The 13,708-nt window shown below is 50.6% G+C and overlaps 1 protein-coding gene across 1 annotated transcript in view; it reads left to right on the top strand.

Moving 5' to 3' along the window:
• LARS1 (leucyl-tRNA synthetase 1) overlaps positions 1 to 13,708 on the top strand; it is a 165,435-nt gene that overhangs the window by 115,121 nt on the left and 36,606 nt on the right. The window contains exons 25-27 of the mRNA XM_075344601.1: positions 36 to 176; positions 10,730 to 10,870; positions 10,962 to 11,072. Coding sequence (XP_075200716.1) covers positions 36 to 176; positions 10,730 to 10,870; positions 10,962 to 11,072 — 393 coding nt within the window. The remainder of the gene's footprint in view (positions 1 to 35; positions 177 to 10,729; positions 10,871 to 10,961; positions 11,073 to 13,708) is intronic.

Genomic DNA, 13,708 nt, shown 5'->3' with positions numbered 1-13,708 from the left:
TATCAAGCCCTTATACTTACCACATTGTCTTGTAGGCCACAAAGGACAAATACAGAGAGCTTGCGATTGAAGGCATGCACCAAGCCTTAGTGTTCCGCTTTATTGAAATCCAGACGTTGCTGTTGGCTCCTATCTGCCCTCACTTGTGTGAATATGTGTGGTCACTTCTAGGGAAGGTAAGCCAATTAACCGCTAAAATCCTACCCAGCAGCACTGATTACATAGTAGTGTGTTTAATAATAATACGCCCAGTTTCCCTGATCATGTACTATGCTACTGAGAAACCGGATAGTCTAATGCATACATATACACCAATTTGTTTTTTGTTTTTTTTTATTTCTATTTTCCAGCGAGACAGATTTCTGTGCTGAGTAGCACCTTCTTTTATGTAAAAAGTGTCTTCCTCTCTCCAGCTGTACCCCAGAGCGCTTTATACTTAGTTAATTGGAAATGTAAATATGGATCTCTATAGATTTGTCAGCGCACCAGCATTTTAAGATGCTTTAAATTGTAAATGTCTGCAATTTGATTCTCTACAGAAGATGGAACTTTTCTTTTTGACTTGTTTATGGTGATGTGCCTCTTATACTTAGCACAGAATAAATGTCTTCATTTTTTGCTCATGAAGAGCCAATGTATTTATTAGATGTATATGTAGCTGCTGTAAGATGGCCACTGGACAGGTCCTCGAGGGGAGATATGTATAACCAAGGTTGGTAGCCTCAGTGATGTAAACCCGGAAGCAGGCTCAAGTACATATATTGATATGACTAAGGGTGCTTGACACCGGAAACTAGTAGAGGTATCATACAGGATTTGGCGGATCCTGTATTTTTGTGATTTTTAACCCCTTCACCACCCATGGCGGATATATCCGTCTTGGATCGTGTGAGGTTTATCCCCTCCCCCTGCCGTGGGCAGGTCACGGCGATCCGCGCACATGCCAGCTGTTTTTAACAGCTGACATGTGCGCCTGCTAGTTACAAGTGGAATCGCTTCCACCTGCAACTTTTTTAACCCCTTACATCTCGCTGCCAAAGTCTGGCAGCGAGATGTATATGCGCGCGGCCATTACTTTCACTTACCGCCGCCCCCACCGTAAGTCACGTGCGTGATCACGTGACTTTCGGTGGTTGCAATGGTAGCACAGGGTCATGTGATGACGCCTGTTGGTAACACGAGTCACTTTCGGTTTCACTCGGCCTGGAGCCGAGTGAAGCAGAAAGTGAGCATATCTGCTGTTTACAGCTGTGTAGCTGTGATCAGCAGATAGGGCAGAGCGATCGGATTGTTGTTCCATATAGCCCTCTAGGGGTACTAGTAAAATAAAAAAAAAAGTTTATAAAAAAAACAACTAAAAGTTCAAATCACCCCATTGAAAATTAAAGGGTTAAAAAAAATCAAAAATATACACATATTTGGTATCGCCGCGTTCAGAAATGACCAATCTATCAAAATATAAAATCAATTAATCTAATTAATAAATGGCGTAGCGGCAAAAAAATTCCAAACGCCAAAATTACGTTTTCTTTGTCGCTCCATTGGGAGACCCAGACAATTGGGTGTATAGGCTATGCCTCCGGAGGCCGCACAAAGTATTACACTTAAAAGCGTTAAGCCCCTCCCCTTCTGCCTATACACCCCCCGTGCTCCCACGGGCTCCTCAGTTTTTTGCTTTGTGCGAAGGAGGTCAGACACGCACGCACAGCTCCACAGATTGGTCAGCAGCAGCTGCTGACCATGTCGGATGGAAGAAAAGTGGGCCCATATAGAGCCCCCAGCATGCTCCCTTCTCACCCCACTCTTGTCGGTGGTGTTGTAAGGTTGAGGTATCCATTGCGGGTACGGAGGCTGGAGCCCACATGCTGTTTTCCTTCCCCATCCCCCTCAGGGCTCTGGGTGAAGTGGGATCCTATCGGTCTCCAGGCACTGAGACCGTGCTTCATCCACAACTCCTGTGGAGCCTGCTGGATAGGAGCCGGGTATCGTTCAGGGACATGGCCCTGCTACTTGGAGGGCTACCCTGGAGACTCTCCAGAGTTTCGGGTGGATCATCAATTTTCCAAAGTCAAATCTGACACCGGCCCAATCGCTCACATACCTTGGCATGGAGTTTCATACCCTCTCAGCGATAGTGAAGCTTCCGCTGATCAAGCAGCGGTCACTACAGACAGGGGTACAATCTCTCCTTCAAGGCCAGTCACACCCCTTGAGGCGCCTCATGCACTTCCTGGGGAAGATGGTGGCAGCAATGGAGGCAGTTCCTTTCGCGCAGTTTCACCTGCGTCCTCTTCAATGGGACATCCTACGCAAATGGGACAGGAAGCCGATGTCCCTCGACAGGAACGTCTCCCTCTCTCAGGCGACCAAAGCTTCCCTTCGGTGGTGTCTTCTTCCCACTTCATTATCGAAGGGGAAATCCTTCCTACCCCCATCCTGGGAGGTGGTCACGACGGACGCGAGTCTGTCAGGGTGGGGAGCGGTTTTTCTCCACCACAGGGCTCAGGGTACGTGGACCCAGCAAGAGTCCTCGCTTCAGATCAATGTTCTGGAAATACGGGCAGTGTATCTTGCCCTGAAAGCGTTCCAGCAGTGGCTGGAAGGCAAGCAGATCAGAATTCAGTCGGACAATTCCACAGCGGTGGCATACCTCAACCACCAAGGCGGCACACGCAGTCGGCAAGCCTTCCAGGAAGTCCGGCGGATTTTGATGTGGGTGGAAGCCACGGCCTCCACCATCTCTGCAGTTCACATTCCAGGCGTGGAAAACTGGGAAGCAGATTATCTCAGTCGCCAGGGCATGGACGCAGGGGAATGGTCCCTTCACCCGGACGTGTTTCAGGAGATCTGTTGCCGCTGGGGGGTGCCGGACGTCGACCTCATGGCGTCCCGGCACAACAACAAGGTACCGACGTTCATGGCACGGTCTCAAGATCCCAGAGCTCTGGCGGCAGACGCCTTAGTTCAGGATTGGTCGCAGTTTCAGCTCCCTTATGTGTTTCCTCCGCTGGCACTGTTGCCCAGAGTGTTACGCAAGATCAGGGCCGACTGCCGCCGCGTCATCCTCGTCGCTCCAGACTGGCCGAGGCGGTCGTGGTACCCGGATCTGTGGCATCTCACGGTCGGCCAACCGTGGGCACTACCAGACCGACCAGACTTGCTATCTCAAGGGCCGTTTTTCCATCTGAATTCTGCGGCCCTCAACCTGACTGTGTGGCCATTGAGTCCTGGATCCTAGCGTCTTCAGGGTTATCTCAAGACGTCATTGCCACTATGAGACAGGCTAGGAAACCAACGTCCGCCAAGATCTACCACAGGACGTGGAAAATTTTCCTGTCGTGGTGCTCTGCTCAGGGTTTTTCTCCCTGGCCTTTTGCCTTGCCCACTTTTCTGTCCTTCCTTCAATCTGGACTGGAAAAGGGTTTGTCGCTCGGCTCCCTTAAGGGACAAGTCTCAGCGCTCTCTGTGTTTTTCCAGAAGCGCCTAGCCAGACTTCCACAGGTACGCACGTTCCTGCAGGGGGTTTGTCACATCGTTCCTCCTTACAAGCGGCCGTTAGAACCCTGGGATCTGAACAGGGTGCTGATGGTTCTTCAGAAACCACCATTCGAGCCAATGAGAGATATTTCTCTCTCACGCCTTTCGCAGAAAGTGGTTTTTCTAGTAGCAGTCACTTCACTTCGGAGAGTGTCTGAGCTAGCAGCGCTGTCATGCAAAGCCCCTTTCCTGGTGTTTCACCAGGACAAGGTGGTTCTGCGTCCGGTTCCGGAATTTCTCCCTAAGGTGGTATCCCCCTTTCATCTCAATCAGGATATCTCCTTACCTTCTTTTTGTCCTCATCCAGTTCACCAATGTGAAAAGGATTTGCACTTGTTAGATCTGGTGAGAGCACTCAGACTCTACATTTCTTGTACGGCGCCCCTGCGCCGCTCGGATGCACTCTTTGTCCTTGTCGCTGGCCAGCGTAAAGGGTCACAGGCTTCCAAATCAACCTTGGCTCGGTGGATCAAGGAGCCAATTCTCGAAGCCTACCGTTCGGCTGGGCTTCCGGTTCCCTCAGGGCTGAAGGCCCATTCTACCAGAGCCGTGGGCGCGTCCTGGGCTTTGAGGCACCAGGCTACGGCTCAGCAGGTGTGTCAGGCGGCTACCTGGTCGAGCCTGCACACTTTCACGAAACACTATCAGGTGCATACCTATGCTTCGGCGGATGCCAGCCTAGGTAGACGAGTCCTTCAGGCGGCGGTTGCCCACCTGTAGGAAGAGGCCGTTTTACGGCTCTCTTACGAGGTATTATTTTACCCACCCAGGGACTGCTTTTGGACGTCCCAATTGTCTGGGTCTCCCAATGGAGCGACAAAGAAGAAGGGAATTTTGTTTACTTACCGTAAATTCCTTTTCTTCTAGCTCCAATTGGGAGACCCAGCGCCCGCCCCTGTTTTTTTGTGTACACATGTTGTTCATGTTGAATGGTTTCAGTTCTCCGATATTCCTTCGGATTGAAGTTATTTTAAACCAGTTTATAATTCTTTTTCCTCCTTCTTGCTTTTGCACCAAAACTGAGGAGCCCGTGGGAGCACGGGGGGTGTATAGGCAGAAGGGGAAGGGCTTTACACTTTTAGTGTAATACTTTGTGCGGCCTCCGGAGGCATAGCCTATACACCCAATTGTCTGGGTCTCCCAATTGGAGCTAGAAGAAAAGGAATTTACGGTAAGTAAACAAAATTCCCTTCTTTTTGGTCGCTGCAAGTTTTACGCAAAATGCGATAACAGGCGATCAAAACATAGCATCTGCGCAAAAATGGTACCGTGAAAACGTTAGCTCGAGATGCAAAAAATAAGCCATCACTAAGCCATAGATCCCAAAAAATGAGAACGCTATGGGTTTCGGAAAATGGCGCAAAACGTATGCCACTTTTATTGGACAAGCTTGTGAATTTTTTTAACCCCTTAGATACAAGTAAACCTATACATGTTTGGTGTCTACAAACTCGCACTGACCTCAGGCAGCACAACAACACATCAGTTTTACCATATAGTGAACATAGTGAATAAAATATCCCAAAAACTATTGTGCGATCACACTTTTTTTGCAGTTTTTCCAGACTTGGAATTTTTTTGCTGTTTTCCAGTACACTATATGGTAAAACTTATGGTGTCATTTAAAGTACAACTCGTCCCGCAAAAAACAAGCCCTCATATGGCAAGATTGACGGACAAATAAAAAAGTTACGGCTCTCGGAAGAAGGGGAGCAAAATAACAAACAAACGGAAAAATGGAAAGTGCTTGGGGGCTGAAGGTGTTAGTAATAAAGAAGCCTATGATTCTTCTCATCCAGTATGTATAGTTTTGAGAGAGTTAATAGGGCGTATCAGGGCTGGGTTTACCTGCTGTAAGAGAGATGGTTGGGACTAGCTGTTCACATATTCCCACCGTGGGGGCATGGTACCTCAAGTATAATGGAGACCAGTTGTCTCAATCCATGTCTGTGTGTGGAGGTGTGCAGACCTCTAGTGTTGTTTTTCCTTGCTAAGGAATAAGAGCTAGATATTAACTTGAGCGTACGAACCCACACTATTGTTTGGACTATTTGCTTTATGATTTCCCTTTGTGCCAGAAAAGGTTGTTTCTTTGTCGCTCCATTGGGAGACCCAGACAATTGGGTGTATAGCTTCTGCCTCCGGAGGCCACACAAAGTATTACACTTTAAAAAGTGTAACCCCTCCCCTCTGCCTATGCACCCTCCCGTGCATCACGGGCTCCTCAGTTTTATGCTTTGTGTGGAAGGAGGCACACATCCACTCATGCATTCTCATATTAGTTATATCGGTTGGAAGAAAAGTGGGCCCCCGGCATGTTCCCTTCTCACCCCACTACGTCGGCGGTGCTGTTAAGGTTGAGGTACCCATTGCGGGTACAAAGGCCGGAGCCTCATGCCGTTGTCCTTCACCATCCCTTAGCGGCTCTGGGAGAAGTGGGATCCTGACCGGTCATCCATTCACTGGGACCGGGCTCCCTCCGCAGCCCCTGTGGGAATCTGCTGGACAGGAGTCTAATCATCCTCAGGGACAGGGCCCTGCATCTCTAAGGTACTCTGTGTCCCCATGGGGGCTGTGCATGGAGCGCCTTCATCCCGGACGCTGCAGCAGCTGCTGTTTTGTGAAGACCGGCGGACTTCCGCGCCGACCGCACCTGCTTGTCGGCCGCGGTCTTAAATTTAGTCCCCGGCTTCATTGCGGCCTAGTAGCAAAACTCCCGCCCCCGGGCCTGTCTGTCAGGGGTAAGGGCGGGACTGCCGACCTGACGTCGGATGTGAGGGCCGGAGCATCCTGTATGTTTCCTCCCCCCTCACTGATCACTGTGGGGACCCCAGATTCCCACAGTTTTTTAGCGCCGCCCACGGCTCCACTCCTCCCCAGAGAGCTCCGGCAGCCATTTTTTTGGCATTCTGCCGGTGGAGGATTACCTGGAAAGAGCTCTACAACTCTGGGAGACCTAAGGCAGGGAATCTGGAGGACACACGCTCCGCTTTTTAGCGGTCGGTAAGCCACACCGGTCACCCGGTGTTGGTCCCCTTAGGGCGCCGGAATAGATACTATATATATATATATATATATATATATATATATTTCTGTTCGGTCGGGCTGTATACCCCTTCCCATATACCCTCAGTGATCACTCTCCTAGGAGACAACAGCATGTCGTCCACAAGGAGCAAGGGTGCCAAGGCACAGGGTTATTTTGCGACCTGTACCTCTTGTGCGGCTATGTTACCTGCGGGTTCCACCTACCCTCACTGTGAGCAATGCTCGACCCCTGTTTTGCTTACTCAGCCGGAGCCTCGGTCACTAGTAGAACCCTCGGCTCAGGTAGACCCCACTGCTCCCCCGGTCCAGGCGGCAGGGACAGAGTTCGCCTCTTTTGCTGAGAAACTCTCTGAGTCACTTTCACAATCCATGGCTCAATCTATGGACAAATGGTCTGCCAAGCTGCTAGAAGCTTTGCAGTCCAGACCGGTCCTTACACAGGCCCCGGGCCCTGTTGGATCGTCGCCTCCAGGCCCCTCTCTGTCCGCGCCGCAGCGCCCCCCCAGGGGGGGCCCTAGGTCTCACGTGGAGGACTCCTGCCCGGACCACAGTCCCAGACCAGCTAAGCGGGCTCGCTGGGAATCTTCCCCGACTTCTTCACGCTGCTCGGGTTCCCAGCTTGAGGACTCTCTGGAGGACGAGGCGGACGTCGCAGCTCAGGGCTCTGACCCTGACGTTGCTCTCAATCTTGATACACCTGAAGGGGACGCCATAGTAAATGACCTTATCTCGTCCATCAACCAGGTGTTAGATCTATCTCCCCCGCCGCCACCTGTAGAGGAGTCGACTTCTCAGCAGGAGAAACACCAGTTTCGGTTCCCTAAACGTACACGGAGTGCATTTTTCGATCACTCTAACTTCAGAGATGCTGTCCAGAAGCCCAGAGCGGTTCCGGACAAGCGCTTTACTAAGCGCCTTACTGACACACGTTACCCCTTCCCCTCTGACGTAGTTAAGGGTTGGGCTCAATGTCCCAAGGTGGATCCTCCAGTCTCTAGATTGGCGGCTAGATCTGTGGTATCGGTTGCAGACGGCTCATCGCTAAAAGATGCCACTGACAGGCAGATAGAGCTCCTGGTGAAATCCATCTATGAAGCCACGGGCGCGTCTTTTGCCCCGGCTTTTGCAGCCGTGTGGGCACTCCAAGCTATCTCAGCTTGTCTGGCTGAGATTAATGCGGTCACACGTAATTCTGCTCCGCAGGTTGCGTCTCTGACTTCTCAGGCGTCAGCTTTTTCTTCCTACGCCATGAACGCAGTTCTAGACTTTGCTAGCCGTACAGCTGTGGCATCCGCTAATTCTGTGGCAGTCCGCAGGGCCATGTGGCTGCGCGAATGGAAGGCAGACTCGGCTTCCAAGAGGTTCTTAACCGGTTTGCCGTTTTCTGGCGACCGATTGTTTGGCGAACGATTGGATGAGATTATTAAGGAATCCAAGGGAAAGGACTCCTCCTTACCCCAGTCCAAACCGAAGAGACCTCAGCAACGGAAAATACACAGTGTATCTAGCCCTATTGGCTTTTCATCGGTGGCTGGAGGGCAGGCAGATCCGTATCCAGTCGGACAACGCCACTGCCGTCGCATACATCAACCACCAAGGCGGCACTCGCAGTCGTCAAGCCTTCCAGGGAGTCCGACGGATTCTGCAGTGGGTGGAAGCCACAGCTTCCACCATCTCCGCAGTTCACATCCCGGGCGTAGAAAACTGGGAAGCAGATTTTCTCAGTCGTCAGGGCATGGACGCGGGGGAATGGTCTCTTCACCCAGACGTGTTTCGAGAGATCTGTCGCCGCTGGGGAACGCCGGACATCGATCTCATGGCGTCACGGCACAACAACAAAGTCCCGGCATTCATGGCACGGTCTCAAGATCACAGAGCTCTGGCGGCGGACGCATTAGTTCAGGATTGGTCGTAGTTTCGACTGCCTTATGTATTTCCTCCTCTGGCGATGCTGCCCAGAGTGCTGCGCAAAATCAGGTCCGACTGTCGTCGCGCCATTCTCGCCGCTCCAGATTGGCCGAGGCGGTCGTGGTACCCGGATCTGTGGCATCTCACGGTGGGTCAACCGTGGGCGCTCCCAGACCGCCCAGACTTGCTGTCACAAGGCCCGTTTTTCCATCTGAATTCTGTGGCCCTCAACCTGACTGTGTGGCCATTGAGTCCTGGCTCCTAGCGTCCTCAGGGTTATCTCAAGATGTCATTGCCACCATGAGACAGGAAACCAACGTCCGCCAAGATCTATCACAGGTCTTGGAGGATCTTCTTATCCTGGTGCTCTGATAATGGTTTTGCTCCCTGGCCTTTTGCCTTACCCACTTTTCTTTCATTCCTTCAATCCGGAATGGACAAGGGTTTGTCTCTCGGCTCTCTCAAGGGACAAGTATCGGCGCTATCCGTATTTTTTCAAAAGCGTCTAGCTAGGCTTCCGCAGGTCCGCACGTTCCTGCAGGGAGTTTGCCACATAGTCCCACCTTACAAGCGTCCGCTGGAACCCTGGGACCTTAACAGGGTGCTAACGGCTCTTCAGAAACCACCTTTCGAGGCGCTGCGGGATGTCTCTTTATCACGTCTTTCGCAGAAGGTGGCATTTCTAGTGGCAGTTACATCGCTCCGTAGAGTGTCGGAGCTGGCAGCGCTGTCATGCAAAGCCCCCTTCCTGGTTTTTCACCAGGATAAGGTGGTTCTGCGTCCTGTTCCGGAATTTCTCCCTAAGGTGGTATCTCCTTTTCATCTCAATCAGGATATCTCCTTACCTTCATTTTGCCCTAATCCAGTTCACCAATGTGAAAAGGATTTGCACTCATTAGATCTGGTGAGAGCACTCCGGTTCTACGTGTCTCGCACGGCGCCCCTGCGCCGTTCAGATGCGCTCTTTGTCTTTGTCGCTGGCCAGCGTAAGGGTTCGCAGGCTTCCAAGTCAACCTTGGCTCGGTGGATCAAGGAACCGATTCTTGAAGCCTACCGTTCTTCTGGGCTTCCGCTTCCTTTGGGGCTGAAAGCCCATTCTACCAGAGCCGTGGGTGCGTCCTGGGCATTGCGGCATCGGGCTACGGCTCAGCAGCTGTGTCAGGCAGCTACCTGGTCTAGTCTGCACACTTTCACGAAACACTATCAGGTGCATACCTATGCTTCGGCAGACGCCAGTCTAGGTAGGCGAGTCCTTCAGGCGGCGGTTCCCCACCTGTAAGAGGGGGTCGTCTTCGGCTCTTTTTTATCGAGGTATTCTTTTACCCACCCAGGGACTGCTTTTGGACGTCCCAATTGTCTGGGTCTCCCAATGGAGCGACAAAGAAGAAGGGAATTTTGTTTACTTACCGTAAATTCCTTTTCTTCTAGCTCCTATTGGGAGACCCAGCACCCGCCCCTGTTCCCTTCGGGCTGTTTGTTCTTTTGTGTACACATGTTGTTCATGTTGAATTGTTCTTTTGGTTCATGGTTTTCAGTTCTCCGAACATCCTTCGGATTGAATTTACCTTAGACCAATTTATAAGTTTCCTCCTTCCTGCTTTTGCACCAAAACTGAGGAGCCCGTGATGCACGGGAGGGTGTATAGGCAGAGGGGAGGGGTTACACTTTTTAAAGTGTAATACTTTGTGTGGCCTCCGGAGGCAGAAGCTATACACCCAATTGTCTGGGTCTCCCAATAGGAGCTAGAAGAAAAGGAATTTACGGTAAGTAAACAAAATTCCCTTCTTTTGGTTTCTTATCCTGAGCGGTTTATGGAGTGTAAATAACCAGCCCAGATGTTTTACTGAAACCGTTTACTGTGCCTACCTTCTTCAGGTTTCCAAAGACGCAAAGCGGTTAAAATATGTGACTTGTTACTGTCAAGGCGTTTATTCACTACAAACTAAAAAAAAAACCTTTTTGGCCTTTGTCAGAATAACTTTTTGGCCTATGTCGGAATTTGTTGGAATAATTGGAGAGTATTGGTAGCTTTGACGAATCAATTGAAAGATCTCCTGGTTCTTGTGACCTATATATCCTTTGGATATACTATCATTGTTTGTAATTGGAGTACCCCTTTTACGATATAAGAAGTGATAAGGATGTTGGAAGGAGCTGGTTTCTTCCTCACTTTCTTTTTCTTTTATGGTGTATGGATGATAAATGATTCTAATATGTCATGGTGTGTTCTCCACAGCCGTCTTCTCTTATGCATGCCTCCTGGCCAGTCGCTGGTCCAGCAGATGAGGTCCTGATCCGCTCCTCACAATACTTAACCGAAACTGCTCACGACCTCCGACTCCGACTCAAGAACTACATGGCTCCAGCCAAGGGGAAGGTAAGGGTGTGCCTAATAGCAAGAACCTACATATAAACTAATCGTCATTCATCAGAAGATTTATGTATCAAGTAATTTCCTGTTCTTTTAGAAAGGGGACAAAATGCCTCCTCAGAAGCCATCACATTGCACCATCTATGTGGCCAAGACGTATCCACCATGGCAACACATTACTTTATCCACCCTCCGCAGGCATTATGAGGTGAGCCGTCTGACAGAATTATACAAATTATTAAGAAATAAAATGTCCAGGGAGTGTGTGCGTGGTTTTTTTGTGAAGGAGGTGATTAGGCAGAACAGGATTGTGGGTAAGAATGAGTGACGTGTATGCTGGAGGGATAAAGCTGGCTATGGACGTTGGAGAAAAATATGCTGTCGGAACATTTGACTCAATGGCAGTGTTGCCAAATATTACTAGCTCAAATTTCCCATATACCAAGGACAAACCATACACACAGCACTTCTGTCCCAAACTTGATGTTCCTACGCTGACGTTAGCACAAAGCATGCAGCTCTTAAATGCAGCATTGGATCAAACCTTCAATTTATGACCTTTTTAGTTGCATTTGGTTCTAATGGATTAGTAATTGTATCCGTTTACACAGCCCTATACAGAGTTATGAGCACTCCCTGTTCCCATCTGCACTCTCTAAATTGACCCACACTTGTTTTTGGAGTGTGGGATAAAATTGGAGTATCCAAGAGATAGATATTCGAGTGCTGCAATTTAACGCTGATAACCACTGTACCACCATGCTTCAATAATGTACTAACCACCATGCCAACATGCTTCAATAACATGCTAACCACTGAAGCACCAAGCTTCAGTAGTTTATTAACCACTAAACCACCATGCTTCAGTAGTGTGCTAACCACTGAACCACTATGCTTCAGTAGTGTAGTAACCACTGAACCACCTTGTTTTAGTAGTGTACTAACCACTGAGCCACCATGTTTCAGTAGTGTACTAACCACTGACCGACCATGCTTCAGTAATGTGCAAACCACTGAACCACCATGATTCAGTAATGTGCTTACCACTGAATCGCCTTGCCTCAGTAACCTTCTAACCACTGAACCGCCTTGCTTCAGTAACCTACTGACCACTGAACCGCCATGCTTCATAACCTACTGAGAACTGAACCGCCATGCTTCAGTAACCTACTGACCACTGAACCACCATGCTTCAGTAACCTACTGACCACTGAACCATCTTGCTTCAGTAATGTGCTAACTACTTAACCTCCGTGATGTCCTTCAATAACATAATAATAATTCTTTCTTTATTGTTCCTATGGGAGACCCAGACCATGGGTGTTTAGCTTCTGCCTCCGGAGGACACACAAAGTACTACACTTAAAAGTGTAGCTCCTCCCTCTGAGCTTATACACCCCCTGGAGAACCAGATCTAGCCAGTTTATCACTTTGTGTTCAGGAGGCATACATCCACACATGCATTCTCATCTGATTTCTTTGATTTTTGGAAAGCGTTTGAAGAAAAGCGGGTCCATGTCTGGACTCCCGGCATGTCCCTTCTCACCCCACTGTGTCGGCGGTGTTGTAAGGTTGATTCCTAGGCTGGAGCCTTACATGCCGTGCTCCTTCACCATCCCTCCTGGGCTCTGGCTTGAAGTTGGAGCCAGCACGGTCTCCATGCTTGGCAGGAGACCGGTCTCCAGCCGCAGCCCTTCAGGACCCTGCTGGACTGGAGCACTCATCCCCAGGGACTTGGCCCTGCGTCTCAGCAAGCTAAGTACCTGAGACGTTTATATATTGGGGGTCCCTGTACATTATTGTTGTGGGAGAGTGTGCTTATTGTGTTTTATGACATTTCCGGCGGGTTCTCTGGCTGTCGCCTGAGAACCGCGCCGATGGTGCCTGCGCACCGGCTGCGCCGCTCAAATTTAGGTCCCGGCTCCGCCGGAGGCCTAGTTTCAGTTTCACTGCCCTTGCATGTCACTCATGCAGAGGGAGAGGCTCGGCTCCGCCCGGCGGCCGTTCGGCACAGGGGAGGGACACTCCCCACTGCAGTGTGTGTCCCCTCCCCTGTAGGTCTCTATGGCCCTCCAGATCCCGCTCCTCAAGTAAGTCCCGCCCCCTCCCTTCGCTCCGGCGGCCATTTTTTCAGCGTTCTCTCTGCGATCAGTCACATTGCAGCGCTGGTCTGCAGCATCTCTGCTGAGGTGCTGTGCTTGGGGGTTCCGGGCTTAGGGATCTGGAGGGCACACAACACCGCTCCAGCGGTCCGGTAAGCCACAACCGGTCTCTGGTTGTGGACCTCTGTTTATACTCTCTGGGGTTCATTCTCTGGCAGAGCCCCCACTCCAGCAGCATGTCTCACACGAGGAGCAAGGCTCCAAAGCTTTATTCAGTATGCACTGCATGTAAGCTCCTGCTGCCTGAACCGAGCATATTCCCACATTGTGATGCCTGCTCTAACCTGGCGGTGCCTCAGCCTGGAGTCTCACCCCCAGTGGTCTCTCAGGCTGCTCCTGCTCCTGTGGCTGAACCCCCGGCTTGGGTAGAATCCTTTTCTAGGTCTATCTCCCAGTCTTTTGCTGACTCCATGGGACTTCTGTCCAGGACTTTGCTGAACATGCATCAGCCCCCTTCACAGGGTGCCTCTGCTTCTAGGGGTCTCTCAGGACCGGAGCTCACAGAGGATTCATCTGGTCCCAGACCCCGTCCTCCTAAGAAGAGACGCAGGGTTCCCTCTTCTTCCTCGTCCCGCGGCTCTGATTCAGTAACTGACTCGCAGGATGAGGAGGATGCCTTTACAGTGGGCTCGGAGGCTACCTCCATGTACCCCATTGATCTGTCCGAAAGTGATTCAGATGT

This window comes from Anomaloglossus baeobatrachus, chromosome 4 (genome assembly GCF_048569485.1).
Source record: "Anomaloglossus baeobatrachus isolate aAnoBae1 chromosome 4, aAnoBae1.hap1, whole genome shotgun sequence".
NCBI lineage: Eukaryota > Metazoa > Chordata > Amphibia > Anura > Aromobatidae > Anomaloglossus > Anomaloglossus baeobatrachus.
The sequence above is the reverse complement of the archived record's forward strand: the minus strand, read 5'-3'. Positions and strand labels throughout refer to the sequence as shown.